This window comes from Elgaria multicarinata, chromosome 9, assembly GCF_023053635.1.
Source record: "Elgaria multicarinata webbii isolate HBS135686 ecotype San Diego chromosome 9, rElgMul1.1.pri, whole genome shotgun sequence".
Lineage (NCBI taxonomy): Eukaryota > Metazoa > Chordata > Lepidosauria > Squamata > Anguidae > Elgaria > Elgaria multicarinata.
This window is the reverse complement of record NC_086179.1, coordinates 95,604,523-95,629,554: the sequence shown is the minus strand read 5'-3', so window position 1 is coordinate 95,629,554 and position 25,032 is coordinate 95,604,523. Positions and strand designations below refer to the sequence as shown.

Sequence of the window (25,032 nt, the reverse complement as noted above, 5' to 3'; positions counted from 1 at the left end):
AATATTTAATCTGTTCTTTAACTCTCAATCTCTCTTCCTTACCTTCCCATACTTTCAATTCTTTTTTAGTATAATTAAATGTCACCATTTCTGACATTTTGTGACATTTTCTAATGTATGATTTGTATAGTACACTCTATCCTTCATTTTTAAGCTACTCAGAGATATTTCCTGTTGCAAACTGCTCTTTTTTATGGGTCATATTTGCAACCATGTGGTGGTATAACCTAAGGAATTACGGGTTCTTAGGGCATGAGCCAAAATCTAGGAAAGAGCCTAACTCTCAGGGTAGAACTCCAACATCCCATCTCCAAGCCCAACTACAACTTACCAACTGCAAAGTGGAGCAAGGAGGGCATATGCTCTAGATCTGCATTTGCAACGAAAACATGGTTCTGGAAGCCCTCCTTGATTAAAGGTATCAGGCCAGACAAGGACTAAACTCCCACCTGCCACGTCCCCATTGGATATCACACTCTCCTAGCTTTGCTTTGCAAAAGAGAACAGGCTTTGCAAACACAGGGTAGAGGCCTTTATTTATGACATTTATATACAGCCTTTCAAAATGTCTATACCAGAGTTGTTTACAATGCAATTAAAACACAACTTTAAAATAGATAACAGCCCAATTAGCACAATTAACTATCCATTAAAAAGGCAAAAAAAATTCCAATATTCAAAATCCATTATTCGTCAAATATTTTAAATACATTTTAAATCCATGACATAATAAAAACAACTTTACCTGGCACTTAAGGCAAATACAGTGGGTGCCGGGAGAGCCTCTGTGGGGAGGAAGCCCATAATCAGGGCATCAGAGTTTTTAAAGTCTTCTCCTTTGTTCTCACCTGCAGGCTCTGAGAAGGCCCAGTGGACGTTCTTAATGTTCAGACAGTTTGCTGGGGGGATGGGACCCAGTCCTTAACGTACCTGGGTCTCAAGCCATGAAGGGGTGTGTGTTAAAGGTTAAAACTAGTACCTTAAATTGGGTTTGGAAGTGAACTGGTAACTAGTGAGATCTCTCAAATATAATGGTTTTAACTTATTCACCTCTAAAATCCTCTATTTATTTATTTTTTAGTTTCCTCAAAACAATTATGCAAAATGGAGCATTTCAAATTTTGGGGATTCTAAATTTCTGATCCTACCCATTGTTAAATTCAGGCTCATGCCATTAAACTTCTTAATTTTAAAACCTCTTACATTCATTATTGTTTACTTTATTTTCAACATTTGTAGGAAGCTCTATAACAAGAAGACCTCAAGGTCACAAAGAATTTAAAATAAACATTAAAAAAAAAGAAGTAAAATGCAGCATAAAACTTAAAGTCAAAGAGTAGAGACTAAAATAGTAAAACTAAAGCATATCTAAACATGTGGTTCCAATCTTGTCAGGCATTTTATAGTTGAAGTGGAAGACAATGCAAGAATGTGCTGGGAACAAGCGATTGGGTTGCTAGGTAACCAAACTGACTGGCACACCAGCCATTCCAGAGTGAATCTCAACAAGCCCTTGTTCATGGAGACCAGCCCATCTTTGCGGAGCCACAACACTCCATGTGACCTGAGTTACATCCCCACATATTCCAACATTCTGCACTGAAGATAACTTCTCCACAATTGTAATGCATTACTTAAGTGTCCTTAGTATCTTCAAGTGAAAAGGATGGAGGGGAAACTATATTGGGTTATCTTCACCCACTGTGATCCCTTAGCTACTTTTAGCTCCCCTGTCCTTTATCCCACCAGACCCAATAGGTACCAGCCTCCATTTGTGAGCACATGGCACCTCCTAGAATGCTGCCTGCAGTTTTCTGCAATGCACCCGGCAAACATAAGTGGCAGGGATTCTGTGAGTATACCATTGCTACTGTCATTGGTCTTCAATCAGTTGGTCAGGACACTACCTCTTGTTTAGGGTAGTGGAGTGTAGAAAAAAAAGAGAGAAAGACAGACACATTCAGCAATGATTCGACATGGGCGACATGTTGAAAGTTGGGGGTAAAGGTGTGTTCCAAATTTATAAAGGTTGAAGACTAATGATTGCACTAGTTCAAAGATGGGGAATATGTGCCCCCCCCCCAGATGTTATTGGACAGTAACTCCCATCAGCCTTAAATAGCATAGTCAATAGCGATGGATTATGGGAGTTGCAGTCTGACAACATCTGCCCGTGCTAGATTTTTCATAATATAGTAGAAACTGCCAAACAAGTTCATAAGGGAACCTGATAGTGAGGGGAAAAGGGAGATTTATCCTGACTTCTGTTGATTTGCTTCTTTAGAGAAGGTGCTACAGGAAAGATAAACCAGAACAGTAGTGCATACAAAAGCTTTTTTGGTTGTAAACATGTCAGAGATGGGGTAGCCATATTTAAACACAACAGCCAGCAGATAGTTGCTAAAGAGGGAGAAACCAAGAACGTGGTCAAGGAGCGTCTGGGGGAAAGGATACGCTTCTTGCCCCAGAGCGAATCCTGTCAGGAAGCAGTTTATTTTCATCCTGTGCGGGAGTGGAATAGTATATGGACTGAGCTCATTTGATAGCTGTTTTGAAGGGAACCAGGCTGGTATGTCTTTAATTTGTCATTCCATTATGAACTCTTTTCCCATCCAAGAAGCCTTCAAGTCAGGAAGCTGTGTCTGCCCACACAGGAAATTCCTTTGCAGCAACTTCCCCAAAAAGGAAATTTCCCTCAGAAGTGTGGCCTTTGAGCGGAGGCTGTTTGAAGATATTTTTTGGCAACCGACCTTTGCCGCTACTTTTGCAGCCAGGAATTTGGGAATCAACAGGTTCTCTTTGAGACAAGGCAAGCTGACACCCCACCCCCCACCCCGGTATTTATCCATAATTTTACACCCACAAAACTCTCCCTTTCTCCACAGACACCAGACAAATTTTGAAATAAATCCAGTTCAAACTCTCTCCCTCTAGGAAAGTCTGCAAAACAGTGTTGGCTGGGATTTCAGTAGAGAAAAAGGGAGGAACCGGGTTTGTGTGTGTGTGGGGGGGGGAATAGCAGCGACAAGGCGGGGAAAAGAAATACCCTACACTAATCTCCTACTTTGAAATCAAGAACAAAGAATCCAGTCCTTCGCACAGTTACAAATTGATTGCAACACAGTTTACACATGGGCAGATGTATTTAGGATTAGGGCCAAATTTTCCCATTACACTTTCTTAGATCTTGCTAGACAACAATTTGGAATCGGCTTTACAGGTTTTTTTTTTTCATCTGCAAAGTACTGTCTACTGTGGTTTTACTTTAAATAAACGTTCACACAGAGAAACTTCATTTTTTTTAAAAAAAGGATTCAGTGCAGGGGGAGCAAGAGGAGGGGAGCAAACCTATAAAAATTAATCTCACAGACATCTTGTGAATCACTATGTGGGCAAGAGCCAAGCTTGAGAGAATAACAGATGGGTGTTTTATGAAGCACCTTAGCAAGGGGGGGATATGATCAGATACACTGCCCAGACATGCAATAAATCTGCATGTCTGCATCTCAAATCAAATCACATGTATCTGTAATTGGTGTGTGTGTGTAATAAAACAATAATAAGGAAACTACCTGTGATGTCCTGCAAGTTTTTGTTTTTTAAACTAGCAAAGATCCCAAGAGGCCACTTGAAAATCTGGAGAACTAACAGTGGGAGCTAAACCTATGCTATTTATGTATTCTAAATCCCCCGCCTCCATCAAATCTACTTGCATCACCAACAGAGGGTGTCTCTGTGGATATGTGGGTGCATAGAGGTACCATATTGTGTGTGTGTGTGTGTGTGTGTGTGTGTGTGTGTGTGTGTGTGTGCAATTTATGGCACACATGCATACACACAAATATACACACAGCAACTTTCCAGATCTTCAAAACAGCTAAATGGGGCTGGTAATCATTAAAATGCAAAGATGGAAGATTCTGATCACATAAAAGGAGCCATGCTGGAACCGACTAAGGGTTGATCTAGTCCATCACTCTGTTCACACAGTGGCCAACCAGTTGCTGACAAGAAACCTATAAGCAGGGCATGGGTGCAACTGCACCCTCCCACATCATGTATACCTACATTCTGTAGTTTGGCCTTCAGAGCAGTCACGATTTTAGATCCAAGGAAAGTCAACCTAACAAAACACAGTATTTTGACTAGTTATGGTATTTTATAAATATTTCATACTAAAAACTGTTGACATGCTATTCTTTCACTTATTAAAGTGTTGTGATGATATAAAATATTCACTAGCATTTTAAGCAATCAGAATATTATATATGTTCCCTATTCTTCTTCTGCTTTCAGTTCAATTTACATTCTCTTATTTATACAAAATTCTCTAATTACATTACCTCTTCATGTCAAATTCTTAACACAACTTTGCTTTGACTGAAATATGGTTCTGTCCTCCCTGTACAACTTCTCCCACAGCTCCTTCCACCCACAACATCCCACTCTCAGATGGCAGTGGTCTCCGCTTCTCTTTTTGCATGGAACCCTTTTTGTGACCCCACTCCCCCACTCCATTTGTCATGCACACTTTCTCTTTTAAAACAAACAAACAAACAAATGAACAAACAACTTCTACACTTTTCCCCATGTCATCAACAAGGGAAAAACCAAAACCAATTTCAACACAGTCTCCTGCAGTTCTTTTTCCAAACATGCACACACCCACACACATCATGCATGATTCTCAGAACAACATACAGTTATGGTTTGCTTGTAAACCAGTATATTGACTGATAACCATGATGGCTAGAAACTTGTTTGTCCTCCTCAGGACACTGAATTCTGCCATGAATGCCACAACCTGTGCTTGTGTGGAAATAAAGCATACGTATCTTCTCCTCGCTAAATGGAATCACAATTGCTAGTCACTCAGGAATAAAACTAAAATCTTGAGCTCAAAACAAAATAAGGTCAGAGAGAGGCATTTCTAAAGAAGCTAGAGATTAAGCACAATGCCATACTCAGGGAAAAAAGAGGGAACAAGAAGTAACGGCACAAGTGGGGAATTTTGAAAAACTGTATCTGCCAAGTCACTGCAGGGAAGTGAAAACCAGCGAAAAGTTAAATATTGAAAGGGGTAGTTGGTTTCCACAAAATGAAAGAGAGAGAAGAGCTTGAAATCCTCATAAAATAAGAAATCCTGACATTTTCCCATCAGAACATGCACTGACACACATAAAACAAGTTTCTCTACTTGCATTTTACTTCTTCCAAATGGTTTGTTCTGATGTGTAGCAGACAATGACAGAAAGGTGTTATAAAGGCAGGACCGACTCAGCAGTTGCACTGTAACTATAGAACCCTCTAGCAGACTGATCCATGAAATCATCTCACTGTTCAGCTCTCTGTGACTCATTAAACCATTTTTCTTAAGACAATCTTTGAGCTGACCTCAAAAAGGTGGAGCTTTTAAAATCAACCACTGCCACATCGTTCATTATGTTAGGTTGTTATTTTAACATTTTAATGGAATGAAGAGGACTCTGTATCTTCCTTGTTCCCAGAAGGATCAGAAAGTCATAAGGAGAGAGGAGTACAAGAGGGACTTCCTTTGAGGACCTAGTTTGGGTTTATGCTCTAAAAAGTCTTTCCCTCGAATTACATAGGGTTGGTTCACATGTAATGGAAAGCCAGAATTCTGGCTTATCAGGAACAAACAAGTGGGCTGGTACACATTGCCTGATCATTCCTGCTTGGTTTCTCCTGCCAGTGGCAGCAGCAAAACAACCCAGGAAACCTAAATCCATGTTTAGTGTTGCATTCAAACCAGGATTCCTGGCTCGTTGTTCTCCTAACAAGCTGGAATCATAAGCCAAGAATAAACCCTAGCAAACCCCAGCATTATATAATTCTGTAGCCACTACCTTAATTTGGTTAGATTAATTACACTTCCAAACTGATATGTATTTAACCAAGCCGTGCTCACTAGTAGAGGGGATGACTTATACTATTTATTTACTTACATTATTTATATACTTACAAACATTCCCTATGTGGTTTACAATTAATTGAGAAAGAAGAAAAGTAAACTGGGAAACTGAACCAAAGTTTTGTGCAATCTACCAACAACTATTTGGAAAAGCTGTACATTTTTGGAAAAGATATCCCAATCAGGTTGTTGAATCTCATGTATTATGTATCCTTAAATTAATCCTTAAATTGACATAATCTTTGGATCCAAACATTATTTTAGTGCTTGGTAATCTTGTTTGTCCTTTAAATTAAGAAAATCAATTTTAAAAAGCTTTGTTCTGCAGAATTAAAAGAATGTGGGAAACTTTCTCATGTGTAATTGGTGTTCCTTCTCCTTCCCACCATGATTACCGGAATAAAATGGTCACCTAGAGGTCACCATATGAATACCCTTTCAACTGTCATCTATTTGATTTTTCAGTTGAGGATTGTTAAATTGACATTATATGAAGACCACATTGGCAATTTTTTCTCCAATACTTTTTTTGTTTTGTTTTGTTTCGTTTTAAACATTTTCATCAAGCCAACATAGTTCATATATTCTAAACATTGTAAGGAGTTTAAATATCACTCCATCACTCTGCTGTCTGAGATGACAGAAATGGTCTCAGCATCAAAGCATTTGCTTCATAAGCTAGAAAGCCTCGAGTCTTATGCCAAGCAGCAACCTCTACCCATAATTAATTGACACTGTATTAATTGTGCACGTCCTGTGAGACAGCAACTGAAACATGGTGGGAAGAGCCTTCAGCACAGGTACTGAAAAAGTTCAGAAGAGAAAACAACAACAAACGGGTTAACTTCTCAAAATGATTTGTGGTAGAAACTTCACAAGGTATCCAAACAAACATAGTAAAACAATGTATTTGTTAGGGCTAATAAAAATAATAATAATGAGCAGGCTTTCAAGTTCACCAAAACTCTTTTTTCAGGCTGGATATTGTGAGCAGGGAGAGAGAAAAGGGTGAGGTTAGATATGATGGAAGCCCTAGTTTGCCATTTTAACTGTCCGAATAAGGAATGTGCTTAATAGTTTAAGTCTGGTGCAGAAACACCTCCAGGCAGAGAAGCAATGGCTGTTCTCCTTTGAAAATATAAACACTGGTAGTTATTTCAATCTGTCTATGGCACTATTCAGGTCTCACAGGTCCCTTGTATGGCAAGAGAGTAGAAGTAAAATTTTAACTTTGCTGTTTCAAATTTGTATTTTAAAACTGCATTTCTGCACTGCTGCTGATTTTATCCTGTTTGTGCTTTTATAATGTATTTTATATCATGGTTTTATTCTGTTGTTTTATACTTCGAATGGTTTTAATTTTTGTGAACCACCCAGAGAGCTTCATTGGGCGGTATAGAAATGCAAGAAAGAAAGAAAGAAAGAAAGAAAGAAAGAAAGAAAGAAAGAAAGAAAGAAAATCGTGTCAAAAAAGGTTAAGTGCTGAGCCCTTAGATGGCTTCTCGGCAAATAATACAAGCAGCTGCACTTTTGTGAAATGTATTTTTGGGCTCAAGGCCAGAGCAAAACACACCCCAGAGGCCAAGACAGTTGGTCTGCTCAGTAGCGGAATACCTTCTTGGGAAGACTATGACCAGAGGACCTTGTGAAGTTAGCCGTGGGAGAAGAAGGGCAATTATTTGACCTTGACTCTCTCAGATGAAGCGGCTGGTATTGGAAAGGCTCTGGCAATTCCCACTGAGGGACCTAAAGATTCTCCAGGCTGGCTTTATTAAAGTTCTTTGCCACCATTATTGAAATTGTATTATATCACATGACAACATATTTCAAACCCTCGTGTTTCTCAGAATTGGGCATCTTAGTGAGAAGTTGAATAATGGAGGACAAGCTTCCCTGAAAGATATTTTGTCCATCACTAAGCCTTATTGTAACATGCAGATGCAGGAGAGATTGGGTGCATTTTAGGTATTTTTTTTTCAATTCATGTGGACCATTTGTGAACCTCAGCTGGTCTGGCTGAATTATCTAGATATGCCCTTGAGTCCAATGTGAGAAACTGGTGCTCCCAGGGCCGGTGCCAGACTATTTTGTGCCCTAAGCAAGGTGAGCAACTTTCACACCCACCCACCCCAAAAATGCCAACTTTGATTTTTAAGAACAAATGTTTCCTGGAAAAAATAAGAAGCACAAAACTTGAAACTGCTAAATTTATTTTAAAGTACAAGAAATACATCATGCCAATTATAGCAAACAAATTGGAAAGGAACGTCTATGGGTCTAAAATGCATTATTTAATAGGAATATCACCTCCAAATCATCCCCCCAACTCACACACACACTCAGCATCACTCACTCCAAACAAACACACACATGAACACACGCATTCACTCAAAGACCTCATTCACCCATACATTCTCTCTCTCTCTCTCTCTCTCTCTCTCTCTCTCTCTCTCTCTCTCTCTTCCGGGCGCATTCAGGAAGTCTGAACGTGGCCCCCCCACCCCAGCGTCCCTGGCTTTGCTTCGGCTGGACGGGTGTGAGGCGCCATCTCGCTCACCCAGGCCCAGCTGAATCCTTGGGCTGGGCCGGCTCACAGTCAACGCGCATGAATGCTGCGCTGCGCCTGGCGCCCCTCATAGCTTGGCGCTCTAAGCGGCCGCCTGAGTGGCCTCTATGGTAGCACCAGCCCTGAGTGCTCCTGCAGTACACTCAGAGAGATTTTTTATATAGATGTCAATATGTGTCAGGCTCAACTTTCTAACACTCTCTGGTAAATCAACACAAATTACAGATAACAAAGCTCTTTATTGCAATAGATCAGGTTACACAGATCAGCTTTCCAGCAGAGCTTCAGCATTTATAATTTTCCCAAAATCAAATAGCCTAGAAAAAGGGCCTCGGCACCATTCAAAAGACAGTTCGAAGGCTAGAATCCATTCAGAGTCAGAGTCCCAGCAATAAATCTAAAATCTGAGTGTTAAGGATACAAGATGCAAGGCAGACAAGAGTTCAAGATTCCTGATAAACCCAGGCAAGAAAGCATTCCAAGAAATTAAGATGTTCTCAGCAAAGGCTCTTCAGCATGTGTAGCAAGTTAAACTCAGGGGAGGGGCTGCTGAAGCTTTTACCTCCTGACCATCTCTCCTAACAGGGGTATTTGGCCCTAAACAGTCACTACATCTGATGGGGCATCTTTGATCAGCACTTCTCAGTTGGTGTCATAAACTAGGTGACACTCCTGAGCCCCCTCCCCTGCAAAGTCTTCCTCCTACATAGTTCTCACATTCCCAGGCTATAAATCAGAGGCCTCTTTGCAGCTGTAGGTGATAGAGAGAGAAACAAAGTCCTATGAAGAGAGACTGAAACAACTGGGCATGTTTAGCCTGGAGAAGAGAAGATGGAGGGGAGACATGAGAGCACTCTTCAAATACTTAAAAGGTTGTCACACAGAGGAGGGCCAGGATCTCTTCTCGATCCTCCCAGAGTGCAGGACACGGAATAACGGGCTCAAGTGAAAGGAAGCCAGATTCCAGCTGTTCATCAGGAAAAACTTCCTGACTGTTAGAGCAGTATGACAATGGAATCAGTTACCTAGGGAGGTTGTGGGCTCTCCCACACTAGAGGCCTTCAAGAGGCAGCTGGACAACCATCTGTCAGGGATGCTTTAGGGTGGATTCCTGCATTGAGCAGGGGGTTGGACTCGATGGCCTTGTAGGCCCCTTCCAACTCTGCTATTCTATGATTCTATGACAGTATTCTCCTCCTTTGGCCTGTAACCAGATGGCAAACTAGGCAGAGCTATGCTCCCAGGGCCCAAGCTTCCCACAACTGAACTGGGTTCCCAATCAACCTGCTCCAAGTCTGAATCAGATTCTGGCTTTAAAGCCATAGGGCCTGACAATATGGAAAGGACTCCCTGAAAGCAAGTATGAAAATCACATATGGGGAGGTAAAGAGGAAGAGGATTCAACAAAGGCCAGGGATCCAATCAGCAGATAACATCGAAAACAGATTTTCCTAAGAACTTTAACCTGAAGCCAAAGTGGGCCCACATCATTACTGGGTTATCTATGATGTAGGTCATAGATGCACAACTTCTGATACATCAAACCAAACACTGCCCACCAGACATATATGGCAGCCTGCTATATACTCAGTAACCCCCTTGATGTTGCAGTCCCAAACAGGGAGAAAAATCAATTCCATGGTGGACCACCATACACAATTAATGGGCTGCATATTGCTTAGTGGGTCACAAAATCTCCATATCTGATAAGCTAGGGTGACCATATAGAAAGGAGGACAGGGCTCCTGTGCCTTTAACGGTTGCATAGAAAAGGGAATTACAACTGTTGTCATTTGTCTGCATGCAGAACCTGGTGAAATTCCCTCTTCATCACAACAGTTTAAAGCGGCAGGCGCTATACTAGAGCAACCAGATACAAAAGAGGGCAGCTTTAACTGTTGTGATGAAAAGGGGATTTCACCAGGTGCGGCATGCGTATAAATGGAACCTGCTGAAATTCCCTTTCCCATGCAACTGTTAAAGATACAGGAGCCCTGTCCTCCTTTTCATATGGTCACCCTATGATAAGCCCCTATGTTGATATAGTTGTGCATATCTGATATGTGACCCCATTTTTTAATAACTCTCCAAATAATTGCACGACATCACAAAACACACAAAGGAATGCATTGTGATCATGCCAGAGGGACTACGAGAAGAAGTGGTGGACTTGACTCCTCTGACTCAAGAAGCCCTTACCAGGCAGGGTTAGCAGATTCAGACTCGAAGGGGCTCCTTTACATTGACAAGGGCCAAGGACAGGAAAATTGCACCAGTTGGGACTTACTCCCTTCATTAACATTTTGTGATGGGGAAAGCCACAATATGAAATTCTCAGTACAGGGCTCCTTTCAGGGTCAGGACCTTAGAATCGTGACTACCAAGGTTTCAAAAAAGGAGGGCTACTACCATTACTTCTGTTTTTCACCAGCTGTCTTGCATTAGGTGTGTGCCTCCTATGGACTATAGTGAAAATCCTTAAGAGAAATTGGTAGGATCATTAGCTACTCATTAAGAAATAAATGTAGGCAATGTGGAGACTTATATGGAGGAAGAAAGAATCCTATGGCATTCTAGCATTCAGTGAGTCTTGAGAGCCCCATCCAGAGCACAGCTGCAGGATGCCACGGTTACCTGAGGAGCGGTCTACTCATGAGAAGAGTCTTGCTAATGAGTATCTTTTTTTTACCCATGGAGAATCCTTATTCCTTGGGTGAGCACTTCTGCATTTGGCAGGCAGCCAAGCCTAAATCTTCCTATGCCTCTGCTTCCTGGGGCTAAGAGGCTGCTCAGCATCTGCCTCCGAGTCTGAGGGAGGGTCTAATTATGTCATGAGGTGAAGGGTCGATGGCCATCTCCCCAGAGGGTCCTGATCCACCTCAAGGTCCCTTAACATATGCAGCACCTCCATGATGTTTGGTTGGGGGGGGGGGCTCTAGGTCATCCTCCAAAGAGCTGTCCTCCAGAGGGGGCAGGGCACCCACAACCTACTTCACTAGTGTTTGGGAATGACCTACGTTTGAAGACTCCAGCCTGCCACTATCATGTATAGTTCTGCCTCCTGAGCAGCTGAGGCACACATGAAAAGGGAGAACTGACAGAGCTAAAACGTTTTACTAATATCTGGCACTATACTGGACTTACACAAAAACCTGCACTACTAAAGACACACATACTGAACACCAGATTTTATGTTACTCATTTTATTCAACCTGGCAGGATAAAGAACAGAGAAAATGGAATTACAAGGACAACTAGGGTGGGCAGCAAACCTGTGTTTCTGATCCAAAACAACCATCTCTTTAGGCAAACTAAATAAATAGATCTCTCTCTCTTCATTTTTAAAACTGAAAAATTGCAGCTATTAATAGCTGTCTTTACTGGAGCTGCTTCCTTATCAGGAAGCATGTAGCTGGGAACTGGTGTCTGCCTTCCTTGGAAATTCTTTCCAGACACACAGAAACCCAAAAAGGGAAATTTCCCTTGAAAAATATAGTGGTGTTTTTGTTGCTGTTGGCTTTAAAAACAGAAGGGGAGAGTGAGGAGGGAGCAGAGTTTTATACCAGGTTGTAGTTCTCAAAGAGGAGCATGCATTACCAACACAGAGAAATATCTTAAAAAAAAAGAAAGAAAGAAAGAAAAAAGTAAAGGTCAAAACTGTTCCAAGTTCTCTCATTTTGAAATCAATGGGACTTTTGGCTGGATTGCTACTAGGACATGGTCAACATCATATTTAATTGTACAACAGAGTTTAAGAACATTGTATGAAAAACTAAATCAACAGCAGTTTAACAGTAGATATTTGTGGGAATAAAAATTATATCTCAGGTCTTTTTTTAATGTCCCATTCAGGTAACTTCCTCCCCACTCCTCCTTTGTCTGATATGTATGTCTTGTTTTATTTCTCTGAAATATGTGAAGTGGCTTTTATTCTAGTATTTCCCTTTTAAATACAATATTTTTGTAGGTTTTAAGATGAAGGGCTTTTTGTCTCCCTCTTGTGTACTTGAATTCTGCAGATACTGGGGGATGGAAATGGCCAATTAGAGGCCTAAAGTCCGACATTAATCTCCCCAAACAGCTTCATCTGGCCTCTTCTGATGGCTCTGCTACTTTTTAATCAAAAATTGAGTAAATACATTTCTGCTTCTTTTCTTCACAAATGCAATGGTGAGCAATGTGCCTGTGCATATTCCATATCCGTGGTTTATTTATTTATATGTAATCCTTTATTTTGATATGCGGGCTAGGGTTTGTTTCAGAATATAGTAGGGTGACCATATGAAAAGAAGGACAGGGCTCTTGTATCTTTAACAGTTGTACTGAAAAGGGAATTTCTGCATTTGTATATATGGAGAACCTGGTGAAATTCCCTCTTCATCACAACAGTTAAAGGTGCAGGTGCCCTGCCCTCTTTTAAATCTGGTCACTCTAGTATAGCTCCTGCACCTTTAACTGTTGTGATGAAGCTGGAAATTCACCAGGTTCTCCATATATACAAATGGCACCTGCTGAAATTCCCTTTTCTATGCAACTGTTAAAGATACAGGAGCCCTGTCCTCCTTTTCATAGGGTCACCCTAGCATATAGGGGACAACTGGCCCTGTGGCTCAAGCCCTGCAGTGTTTACTTAGTACATTAGACAGAAATTATAAGAATGTAGTAATTGGTAGATTCTCATATTTTTTAAGACTGCAAATTATTGCTCTCCAGAAAGTTATTTAAAATATGGGTATTTATCCACATATCGTGTAGAATATAATCACACAATCCAGCAATATAATCCAAAACTATACGTTCAAAAGAGATTGTAGAACATAAATCCAACAAAATTTATGCCAGTTAGACAAAAAGCCTGAAACAGCAGCCAATTTTGAGGTGCAGGCTGAGACTGTCTCCGATTCATGTGCAAAGAGGTCAACTCCTCTGTTAGAATTGTAAAGCTCCTTCTTCCTCTTCTCTGGACCAAAGTAGGTATGGGAGGGACAGGAAGACAAGATTTTTTAATTCCTCTGTCTATCCTGCTCATATCTAATGTGTATGTCCGAGAGTAGAGTGTCCAATTTCATTTCATTTTTTTACATCATAACGATTCTGGGGGTAAGATGATCTGAACTTGTCCTTATTCAGTGTAGTGGCCAGAGTGTTGGACTGGGAGTTGGGAGATCCAGGTTCTAGTCCCTGCTCAGCCATGGAAACCCACTGGGTGACATTGGGCCAGTCACAGACTCTCAGCCCAACCTACCTCACAGGGTTGTTGTTGGGAGGATAGAAATGGAGAGGATTATGTATGCCGCCTTGAGTTCCTTGGAGAAAAAAGGCAGAATATAAAGGCAATCAATCAATCGCATCAGGAACCTTTTCTGCTAGCCAGGTTTAGACAACAGGAGTGAGCTGGACTGGGAGAAAAGTGCCTGAAGAGGCACTTTACAGGAGGTAAAGTGGCAGTGGGTGGGTGGGTGGACATCTGCTCACTTCCCCCACACTCTCCTTTTGATGTCCCACTTTATACACAAACAGGAAGGGGGCCAACACTGCACACCCTGCTGGAACAGCCTCACGTTCAAGACGATGCATGGAGGCACTCCATGCAAAGAGGAAACCTGATTACACAGTGTGGAACAGTTATACACATTCACCTGATCTTGCCATTTTGCAGACGTTTGGAACAAACATGTAGCAAACGCCATGGCCTAAATCCCCTTTATCCACACAATACCCTTGCGAATGGATAATGCACGAATAGGGTTTGTAACTTCCCTTAACTGGTTCAAAACTGCTAGTCTTCTAAAAGGGATCTTTCAAGTAGCACCCTCATTCGCCCCATACAAACAACTGCAGCACAACTCTGCAGTCCTTACTTTTATTAGTTTTGTTAGAGCCTTAGGATCTGTGTGGGATGGGGCGGGGGGATAAGCTAAGTCCCAGCCCCAGACTAGCATCTGGAGAAGAGAATTTCCTAAGCTGGTGTAGGTAGGAATTAAAACATCCCGTTTACCTTATGAAAATTGCTCTTTCTACCCTTCTTCCTGCTGCTGTCACCAGAAGGAATAACAAGCCCAAAATACTAAGTGAAGGAATGGGGATAATTAATAGATATGCAGTTCTCAATGCTTATCTTTAGCACTAAGAATAGGGATGGGGGAGATACTTTTTGGGAAATGGATCTGTCTGATTCCCTTAGTGAGACTAGAACAGTTCAGGGCAAGGGGCCCTGCAGGGGCTAGCCCCACTCAAAAATATTCTAAGGTCCTTCCCTGAGTTTTCAGTCTTGGCTTTTAAAGCAATTCCCTAGCCCCTTTACTAACATAGGTATAAAAAGAAATATGCAGGCAGTAAACAAAAAATGTCTCAGGATTCTCCCAGATGGACGTCGTATCACCAATCAAAAGGCATCGTGCAGCTATTTCATCTTTTCGTCCTCACTGTTTTTTGTTTATTTATTTGTTTAGTGGAATGACAGAAAGAGCAGTGGGAAAACCCAGGAGGGTTACCAATGGAAGATGACAATTTATTTATTTATTTATATTTATTCATTTATTACATTTTTATACCGCCCAATAGCGAAGCTCTCTGGGCAGTTCACAAAAATTAAAACCATAATAAAACAACCAACAGTCAAAAAACACCATTACAAAATACTGTATAAAAAGCACAAAAATCCGACCCTCCATATAATTTTGTAAATGAGGCAGAGCGATTGCACAGTAGATACCTCAACTGGAAGCACCCGAGCTCTGCTGGATTTAAAAGGTTTTGAATTCCAGAAAGACAGTGGAAGCTCTGGTATTTATATTTTTGCTGTTTTGAATTGACAATGATTTCCCTTTACCACCGTCAGTATTGCAAAATTTTATCTATGGGACTAGAGCACAGTTTCCCCCTGTTTCTGATCCTTCACCTGATTCTTGTCAACATAGGCTGATTATAATGAATTCTGAGGACCACGACAGTAGATCATTTGCACAGAATATATCTCATATAACGGATGCTTTTCTTCCCAATCCTTTGCACCTTATTGTTAATTGGCATACATAAACTTTAGTGACACATTTTCTCCCTTTTATACAGGGGGAAATTAAAAGCCGATAGGACAGAAATCGCTTGCTTATTACAAATAAGCCAGTCATTACATTAACAGAAAGTGGGTCTTTGACTTTGGGCTGCACATCAGCTCTTTTCAGAGCCATGCGTCCCCTTCCCCCACGTACAGGAAACTTGGAAGTAGGTGGGTTGGATAGAAACAAGACTTTCTTCCTAACTACTTTCCACTTGCCCCAGAATCTGACACTTACTTTTCCCATGGGTTTGGCAAGTGCAGTTGAAGCAGGACAGCAAGGGAAACTAGTACCTAGCCATACAGAACTGCTGTACACATTATCCTGCAAACGCCAGATTTGCCATTACATCTACACTCAACAGGGAGCTTCATCCAATCCTTGCTCCCTGACAAATGTGCAATACACATCTGTATGATATACATCTTCCCAACCACAGTTCTGTCTCATTCATACGCTACATGTTAGGCATATGCTTCAAAAAAATCTCAGGTGTACACCTAAAACAAATAACATGTGAAGCTGGTCAGCATCCCCAGAGTATTGAACTGGCAAACTATGTCCAATTTATTTTTATTCTAGCTATCTGACTAATTCAATTACTCCAGGCCTGTAAACAGTAATGCAACATGTCTCTTGTTATATATAGGAATTTCCATCAGGCAAGCAATGGATTTTTTTTGTAAAATGCTTGAGAATTTGTTGTTTTTCTATTCAAGCTTTCAATGTGCCACAAACGGCTATCACAGATAGCATGTGGGCAGACAGGCTGTGGACTAGTAACTTTGGCTGATTCGTTTACAGAGCTGTCATAAAGGATATAAGTGAGTATGGTTAAAGACTTAACAACGATATTCATGGACGGAGAGTTAAAAGTAGTTGCTGGCTTGCTCCTATCAGCAGAGGCAATAGAACAGTCTGTTACCTTCTGCTGCGAGGGTACATTGAACTGGTTTGATGAAAGAGTAATCTGACTGGCCAAGTCTGCCTGCTTTATCGCTCGGCTATTGTTATAAAGCACTGAAGCCCATCATCTAAAGGCTGCAGCCAGACAGCCATCTTTCTGACACACTTCATCAAAACCAGGCAGGCAGGGCCAGTTCCAGGTTTGGGAGAGAGGCATCTCAGCAACATGCCCTTGCAGGTGCCACCCGTCTTCCTTGTCGTCCCTCTCCCCAACCATCCAGAATATGTGAATGACACTGGCAAGAAGGAGCCATTGCAAACTCTACTCGCTCAGCTACTGAAGGGGACTGGACCCAGGACCAGCAGGGATTGGGCCCATAGAATCATAGAATAGTAGAGTTGGAAGGGGCCTACAAAGCCAACGAATCCAACCCCCTGCTCAATACAGGAATCCAGAATGCCATGTTATTGCTGCCAGATCATTCTTCATGGCTGGCTGCTGGTGGGCCCTCTAAGGGACTGGATCTTCAGCAGTTGTCCAGGATGCCAATCCTGAGACCATGTCCTAAGCACCAATGCGTTCTAGTCTATCCCCATATTTAGACTAGAGTAAGTCCACTGACCGGATTCTCTGGACCACAACCTTTTCAGGAGCATGATCCCTGGCTGTGACAACCCCACTGAGCTCTGTCCTTCCTCCCACCAGAGCCTCTTCACAACCCTACAAGGGCTATACCTGCGCATAGAATGCTGGGCACTTCACACTTTATGTGCACCCTGCAGTAAACACAAGACATGAAGGGGAGATGCACATCCCTAAGCACTTGATGCAACGCTGGAGCCGTGATAGACCTCAACCCCTGATTCTATTATTCTGTGTTTGATCTAGGAAAGTGTTAAATCACAGATGGGCAACTTGTAGGCTAAAACATCTGGAAGCTACAAGTTGCCCATTCCTGCTTTAAAACCCAGAGAGGCCCAAAACAGTCCTGGCTAAACCACTGCTGCTACCATCCTAGGCAATTCTTGCACCTACAGACTCTCCTCTGCTTTCCTCTGAAAAAATATTCTTATTGATCTCCAATTTGAAACCTACAGGCCTCCTTACTCTCACTTTGGACATCCCTTTACTGGAAAAGATTAGATCACATCATCAACTGTGTCAAGAAAACAAACACCCAACATATAAAAGAATAGCTAAGTAATACCACTAAGAAGTAAATGATTTTCAGTGTGTTGTTACAGTATACAAGAACGAAGGAAAGGACTCCAATTATAAGTTACAACATTTACTACTTAAGAGCCTGGGAATAGAGAGCAAAAATGGATTCTACTCCATCCTTTCTCTCCCTTCAAAAACCGATGATTCAAACACACTCGCCTGTGATTTGGCACTACATCCTGTGCTTCTAAGGGAAAGGTTTTTTTGCTTACCTGTTTCTGGCAAACACTACAAAGTGCCCTCGTATGCTTTTGGGGCATTTCCAAGCAGCCTTTGCCCCAGGGTATTACACACATCACACTTAATGATATATGGTAAGGCCATCTTGTACAATAGCACAAAGAAGCTCAAGCTTTGGCAGCTTTTCCCGATTGGACTGATGCGGCTGGGACGGCGGTGGTGGTGATGGTTTGGGGGAGACTAGGGCATCATTAGAGATAATGAGCTTAGGTTAAAATAATTTTAAGAAGGGCAGGGAAGGGAACAAGAGTAAATCTAAAAATGAAATAACCCAGGAAATGAAAAACACTGTACTAAGGAGTCACATTAACGAAGTTCGTTAAGGGCTAACTTTCACTGCTGCAACCCTCCACAGATGACACTTGTACTTGTAAGAGCAATGTTCTCACATTAGGAAACACAGCCTAGACCGTGCTGGAGTCTCTATCTACTTCCTGGATGCCGCTTTCATTTACTCTGCAATAGTTTGCCCTACAGTGATTTTAACACATAGAAGGGTGTTTGTTCGTTTGGTTAAAAATAAAATGAAGCTACATAAAATTGTCTTATAATATATTGCCAACAGCTCAATATGAACCTCACCAGTTGCAGCATATCAAAAGGCAGGTAGTGCAGCATATCATGACTTAGTGTTCATGCATTTAATGCATAGGCACCCAGAGTCAATATGCAGCTCCTCCCCCACCCCCACCTACCGAAATCCAGCTTCTAAAGGCCCTGGGAAGGTCCTGAATAATAGCAATGCTAGGAGATTATATTAACCATTTTAGAGACATCCCTAAAAAGCAAAATAGGAATAAAACTGGGACAATGAAAAACTGGGGCCATTCACGGTAAGTGTATGCTCTACCTGAACACAATAATCTCCAAAGCTCATTGTAGTACAAGTGAACCATCAGTGGTGGTGAAGAAAATACAGGAGATAGCACCATATGACCAGTTCAGGAAACATTTTGTGACCAACCAGTGAAACGAACCTGCTGGAGATATAAAATCCAGTGTGCATCTGCCAGCGAAGATCAGCTTCACTTGGAGGATTATGGGTAATTCTTTACCCTTAAGAGATCTCTATCACATGACAAAAAAGAGCCAATCCGTACAGTGAAGAGAAAACAATTCCCATGGCATTTGTGGGGGATCAAACAACAACAAAAAGAGAGGCACTGCCTACATAGTATAGGATTCATCCTAATTCTTCCTTCCAACACCAATGTACTCAAAATACCATTATGGGAACACTCACGTAGGTGGGCTGGGAGTCTGATGGCATCTTCCTCCATCCTGACTGCTCGAGGCACTGGGACATGTAGTGGCGATGAGGAAGTGTAATTTGGTATCGGGCTCACTGGAGGGGTGTATGAAATCCTTTCCTGCTGTGATGGAAAAGAAAAAAAGGGGGAAAGACAATGTGAACTTTAAGATGAAAGGTGAGAAAGCAACTAAAACAAGAACTATCTGAAGAGAATTCCATGACAGAGAACCACAGTCAGATAACAACATTCGAGTCTTCCTCTGGAATAACACAATCCATAAACTCTGTGTATAGGATTGCTGCCTTAGTGGACTAACCTTAAACTAGTTTTAGCTCTGCTGGTTTAGGTTTGACTAAACAACGGAAGCATTATGCAGACCATACACTATGGAGCTCCTTCGGGCAGAGCCATTAGTTGCCTAAGGGAGACTGTGGCTAAAATGACACTTGAACAGGGAACACTACATGTCCCATACACAGCCATTATATTGTACCGGCTATGATCCTTCTTTCAATATCAAAAAAGGCACCTATAGTGATAATTTCACAATATGCACATTTATTTAAATTTAACGTTGAGGAATATTCATTTATTCATTTATTTAATAAGGTAATAAATAAATGTAATAAATAAATAAATAAAAATAATACTTCTACACCACTTAATATAATAAAATCTCCAAGCAGTTTACATATAAATATTAAAAATCACTATTTAAATACAGCATTGAAACAACTTCAACTGCATTAACAATAAAAAGCAGTACAAAGAACAGTAAGATGGAGCAGCGTAGGATTAACTGCAGTTCATTACAAGACACAGAAAGCCCGGGTGAACAATTGCGTTTTCAGGAAACGTTTGAAACACACCACATTTTCTGCCTCTTGAACTGCACGGCGGAGGAAGTTCTGCACTACTGGTGCCACCACTGGGAAGGCCCACCTTCAAGATATTACATGGCAACTTTCTGTTGGTCACAGAACAATCAGCAAGGCTTCTTCTAAAGATCTTAAAGGTCAGTTGTATATATATAGGGGAGGGCAGCGGTCTGCTAGGTATGTATTACCTCTGTTCGCAGCCTGAAATTTCTATCCCCACCCTGGCTTTCTCTGCTTCTTGGTAGGACAGCTGTCTCATAGGCAAGCTTCAGCCCATAATATTTGATGGTATGGGAGGGGACTTCAGTCCTTATCCAAGGCCCATTTCCCTACTTCTCCTCATTACCCTCTCATTGAGGCTACTGCTTCTGGCCGAGCAAAGGGCAGGGCCAAAGTCAGGCCCCTAATCACAGTGTCCGATAAAGAGCAACTTTGACCACAGCTAGACCTAAGGTTTATCCTGGGATCATCCAGGGTTCACCCCTGCCTGAGCACTGGATCCCCTGTGTGTCAACTAGATGAACAGGTCTGACCCCTGGACGATCCAGGGATAAACCTTAGGTCTAGCTATGACCTTTGTCTCCCTCAAATAAACCCCAGATTTTAACCCATGTATTTATTTTATTTATTACATATTGTGGTGGCCCCTCAATTATGATATGATCTCCCCAATAAGGCTCGCCTGGTGCCAACATTGTTATCTTCTCGGTGCCAGGTCAAGACTTTTCTCTTCTCCCAGGCATTTAACAGCATATGCTGAGTTTTTTTTTAACTGACCCCAGAATAGTTGTTTTAAATGGATATTGTCTGTTTTGTTTGTATTTTATGCATTTTATGGTTTTAAATTCTGTATATTTGTTTTTAATGCTCACTGTTTTTAACTTTTGCTTTGGCTATGGGGTGGCATATACATGTAATAAATATTATTATTATTATTATTTATTACATTTGATAATTTGGCAGCTGGGTCAGCTAAGGAGAAGTGAGGCCTGATCCATCTGGGCTTTATTTATTTATTTATTTATTTATTTTCTATACTGCCCAATAGCTGAAGCTCTCTGGGCGGTTCAAAAAATTCATAGAATCATAGAATAGCAGAGTTGGAAGGGGCCTACAAGGCCATCGAGTCCAACCCCCTGCTCAATGCAGGAATCCACCCTAAAGCATCCCTGACAGATGGTTGTCCAGCTGCCTCTTGAAGGCCTCTAGTGTGGGAGAGCCCACAGCCTCTCTAGGTAACTGGTTCCATTGTCGTACTGCTCTAACAGTCAGGAAGTTTTTCCTGATGTCCAGCTGGAATCTGGCTTCCTTTAACTTGAGCCCGTTATTCTGTGTCCTGCACTCTAGGAAGATCGAGAAGAGATCCTGGCCCTCCTCTGTGTGACAACCTGTTAAGTATTTGAAGAGTGCTCTCATGTCTCCCCTTAGTCTCCATCTCTGCAGGCTAAACATGCCCAGTTCTTTCAGTCTCTCCTCATATGGCTTTGTTTCCAGACCCCTGATCATCCTGGTTGCCCTCCTCTGAACACGCTCCAGCTTGTCTGCGTCCTTCTTGAATTGTGGAGCCCAGAACTGGACGCAATACTCTAGATGAGGCCTAAGCAGGGCCGAATAGAGAGGAACCAGTACCTCAAATTAAAACCATTCAAAGTATAAAACAACAGTATAAAACCATAATATAAAATACAATATAAAAGCACTATCTACTCCTCACCACTGCTACACCAAAGCCAGTATTATTCCACTCATGGCTGAATCAACTCAGCCAGCCAGGGAGGGAGCCAACCTCCACATTGGTGGCATCTGGCAAGAAGGCCTTAGCATGTACTGTTTTTGTTTGTTGGTTGTTTGGCTTGGTTTTAGTAGGGATATTCTTGGCTGGAGCAGGTGTAGTGGGTTTCAATATGTGCCTAGAAGATGCTATGTCCACCTGGTACTAGTTGGCGAGGGGGCATTACTGTGATCTATAAGGATTCTATCTCTAGGCTTCCTGTCTGCCTGAGTAGTAATTTTGAGTGTTTGTATCTGGTGTTGGGAACCCGGGACAGATTCTGCTGGTGTACTGCCTACCCAGCGGTCTCCCTGCCTAGGGTGACAGAGAAACTCAGACTTGGCGCTGAAGACTCCCAGGATGATTGTCCGGAGGAACAACAATATCCATGCTAAGATGTCCTATCTGGTGTGGGTCAGGACTTCATAGACACCATGACAATCATGGGGCTGTTCAAACATGTCATTGGCCCAACGCAACACATGCAACAGATCACCCTCTGAATTTGGTTCTCTCAGGTGGACAGGAAGATGGTGATCTGAAAGTGGGGGATTTATCATCTACCCTTTTGTTGGTGTTGACTGGAATGTTCATCAGATTCAGCTAAAGTGGGCTTCCCTCTGAAATGACCAGAACCAAAGCTGGGCCAAAACAGCTTTGGTTCTGGGGAGGTTGTGGGCTCTCCCACACTGGAGGCATTCAAGAGGCAGCTGGACAAGCATCTGTCAGGGATGCTTTAGGGTGGATTCCTGCATTGAGCAGGGGGTTGGACTCGATGGCCTTGGAGGCCCCTTCCAGCTCTGCTATTCTATGATTCTATGATTCTATGAAAGCTGTGTTACCAATTCATGCTTGGAGATGCTCCTCTCCAAAAAGCATCTCTTGTTTTCATTAATTATGAGTGGGGAGAGGGGAAGAGAATGCATTTCGGTTAATGAAAGGACCACCTTCTAATCCTTGGGCATGTCTTACGGACTCTCTAAACATTGTGGTTTTGGGGAGGGCCGTCACCAATCTTCACAACAAGAAAAGGCCTTCAACTGGTTTTCACATATCTTAACTCCTTAGCCCTAGCATCTATTTTTCTGTAACTTGGCAGATTTCTTGTTCTGGGACACCTCTGCTAACCACTTTCATTCATACTGCCCCCAAAAATCAGCGGGGAGGGAAGAGGAAGCAAAAAAAATTCATCACCCCAAAATTGGAGGACTCCTTCTCCACATAAGCTGCTGCACCTATTCTCAATCTGTGCAGTTTTCTTACATGGGGACATCTCTAGGCTGTCTGTCATTTTCAGAACAATATTTCACATGGAATATAGGGGGATAAGAACATCCTCTTTTGGATTCCTTCAAAATATCAAGCCATCATTCTGACATTTGGCAGGCTTATTTCAAAAGGAGCAACTGCCTGAAATTTTAATCCAATTTTGCCCAGAAATGAAAAGTTATCAGCAGTTCCCTTTTAAAAAGCATGTAGCACCAAAGAAAAAACCCCTTCACCTATTTTCTCACAGGTGGCAGGTGTAATCCCATCCTAAAGGTCTAGTATGCCTGTAAACTTCATTCAGTTCTGACAAACAGAATTATTACTGGGGTTTTTAAAAAAATCCTATGATGATCAGTGAGAGGCGCAAACCCTGGGTTTCTGAATCTCACCTCAGTTTGGTACTCGAGTCAAAGTGGATGGCCTTCAAACTGGTCTGAGTAGAATCGGGCCATTTCCTGAAATGCCGAAGTGAGGTCTGAGTCAAATTTCAGGGTGGTGCATGCCCCTAGCCAACACACATTATGCCAATTTCCAGTTTTTAGTTTGAATTATGTGAAGGTGGGAAGGGGTGCGGAACTTTTCTTCCTAAAATGCCAGTATAGAAAGACTTAGGGCCTTACTAGACCTGCCGGCTTATGCCGGCAGGGAGGCGGGGCCGAGGCGCGCTAACGTTAGCGCGCGTCCCCCGGGCTTCCAGACGGCGGAGACGCAGGCCCTGCGTTGTCCGCCATTTTTTGTTTTTGTTTAAAGGGGCCGCATGTGGCCCGAAGACGGCGAACAAGGTAAGGGTTTTTTTTAAAAAAAAAATTAAAATGGGGGGGGGGCGAAGGATGTCAGGGGGGGGTGGCAAGGGGGGGAGATCGCGCCGCGCGCCGCCCGAGCAAGCAGCCGAGCGGCGCTTGCCCGGCGGGCAATGCCTGGCAATGCCTCGGCTGCTTGCTCGGGCGGCGGCGGCGCGATCTCCCCCCCTCCCCCCTTGCCACCCACCCTGCCATCCTTTGCCCTCCTCTCTCTTTCCCCCCCCCCCCGGGCTGATGGGCACAGCGCTCGTATGAGCGCTATGCCAGGCAGGTCCGCGGCTTTTCGCGGCTCCTCGCGAGTAGCGAGTAGCCGCAAAAAGCCGCGGAAGTCCCTAGACGTTCCCCAGCTCCATCCTGAGGCCGGAGCTGGGGAAAAGGCGCGCCATAAGCGCATTCGCTTATGGCGCGTTGGAGGAGGCCTCAGCGCGGCCTGCCTCCAGATTCCCCTGTGCGTCATCTGGACGCACAGCAGGGAAACCGGGTCAGAAGGCGCGCTAAGGCCTGGTCTAGGAAGGCCCTTAGACTAATCTTGAACTAATCTTGTTGGAGAATTTCTCTATATTGTAAATGGATGGTAATTACAAAACAAAATTACACCCTCTTGTCATGGAGAGTTTAAATAAAACAAAACCACAATATCTGTATTCGATACACAACAAAACTCAGAACACTGCCATATGTTCCACTGCTGTTTTTGCTGTTTTCCCACAGTTGAATTAGCAAAATCTTTATGATTTTGTGGAATTCACTATTGACACTGAAAGAAACAACAGAGGATGTGCTCATTTCATATAGTTTTAATAGGGAAGCTTACATATGCATAGACAAGTTCAGACAAACAGGAAAACACAAGCCAATGAGACAATAAGAGGGAGAAACATATCCCCATCACGCAGATAGGAGAGCTGAGACCAAGAGGTTTGCTCAAGCCCACCCAGTGAGTTCAAGAAGGAACAAAATTTGAACTGGGAATTTCTTAATTCAGAACTCAGTAGACAATTTGAGTATCATGCACAATGAGCACGAGACATCATAAGCCTTGGGGTGTTCGAACTGGACTGATCCCTCTCGACATTATGCTGTATGCTAGCTCTGGAGTGGGGAAATGGAAGCTCAGCTTATATGCTGTAAGAGAAG

At 42.5% G+C, this 25,032-nt stretch overlaps 1 protein-coding gene across 2 annotated transcripts in view; it reads right to left on the bottom strand.

Moving 5' to 3' along the window:
• The window catches only part of ETV6 (ETS variant transcription factor 6), a 195,813-nt gene that overhangs the window by 92,684 nt on the left and 78,097 nt on the right, over positions 1–25,032 (bottom strand). The window contains exon 2 of one of the 2 annotated variants that reach the window (XM_063134379.1): positions 19,168–19,297. In XM_063134379.1, coding sequence (XP_062990449.1) covers positions 19,168–19,297 — 130 coding nt within the window. The remainder of the gene's footprint in view (positions 1–19,167; positions 19,298–25,032) is intronic. The other variant, XM_063134380.1, reaches the window with a different exon arrangement.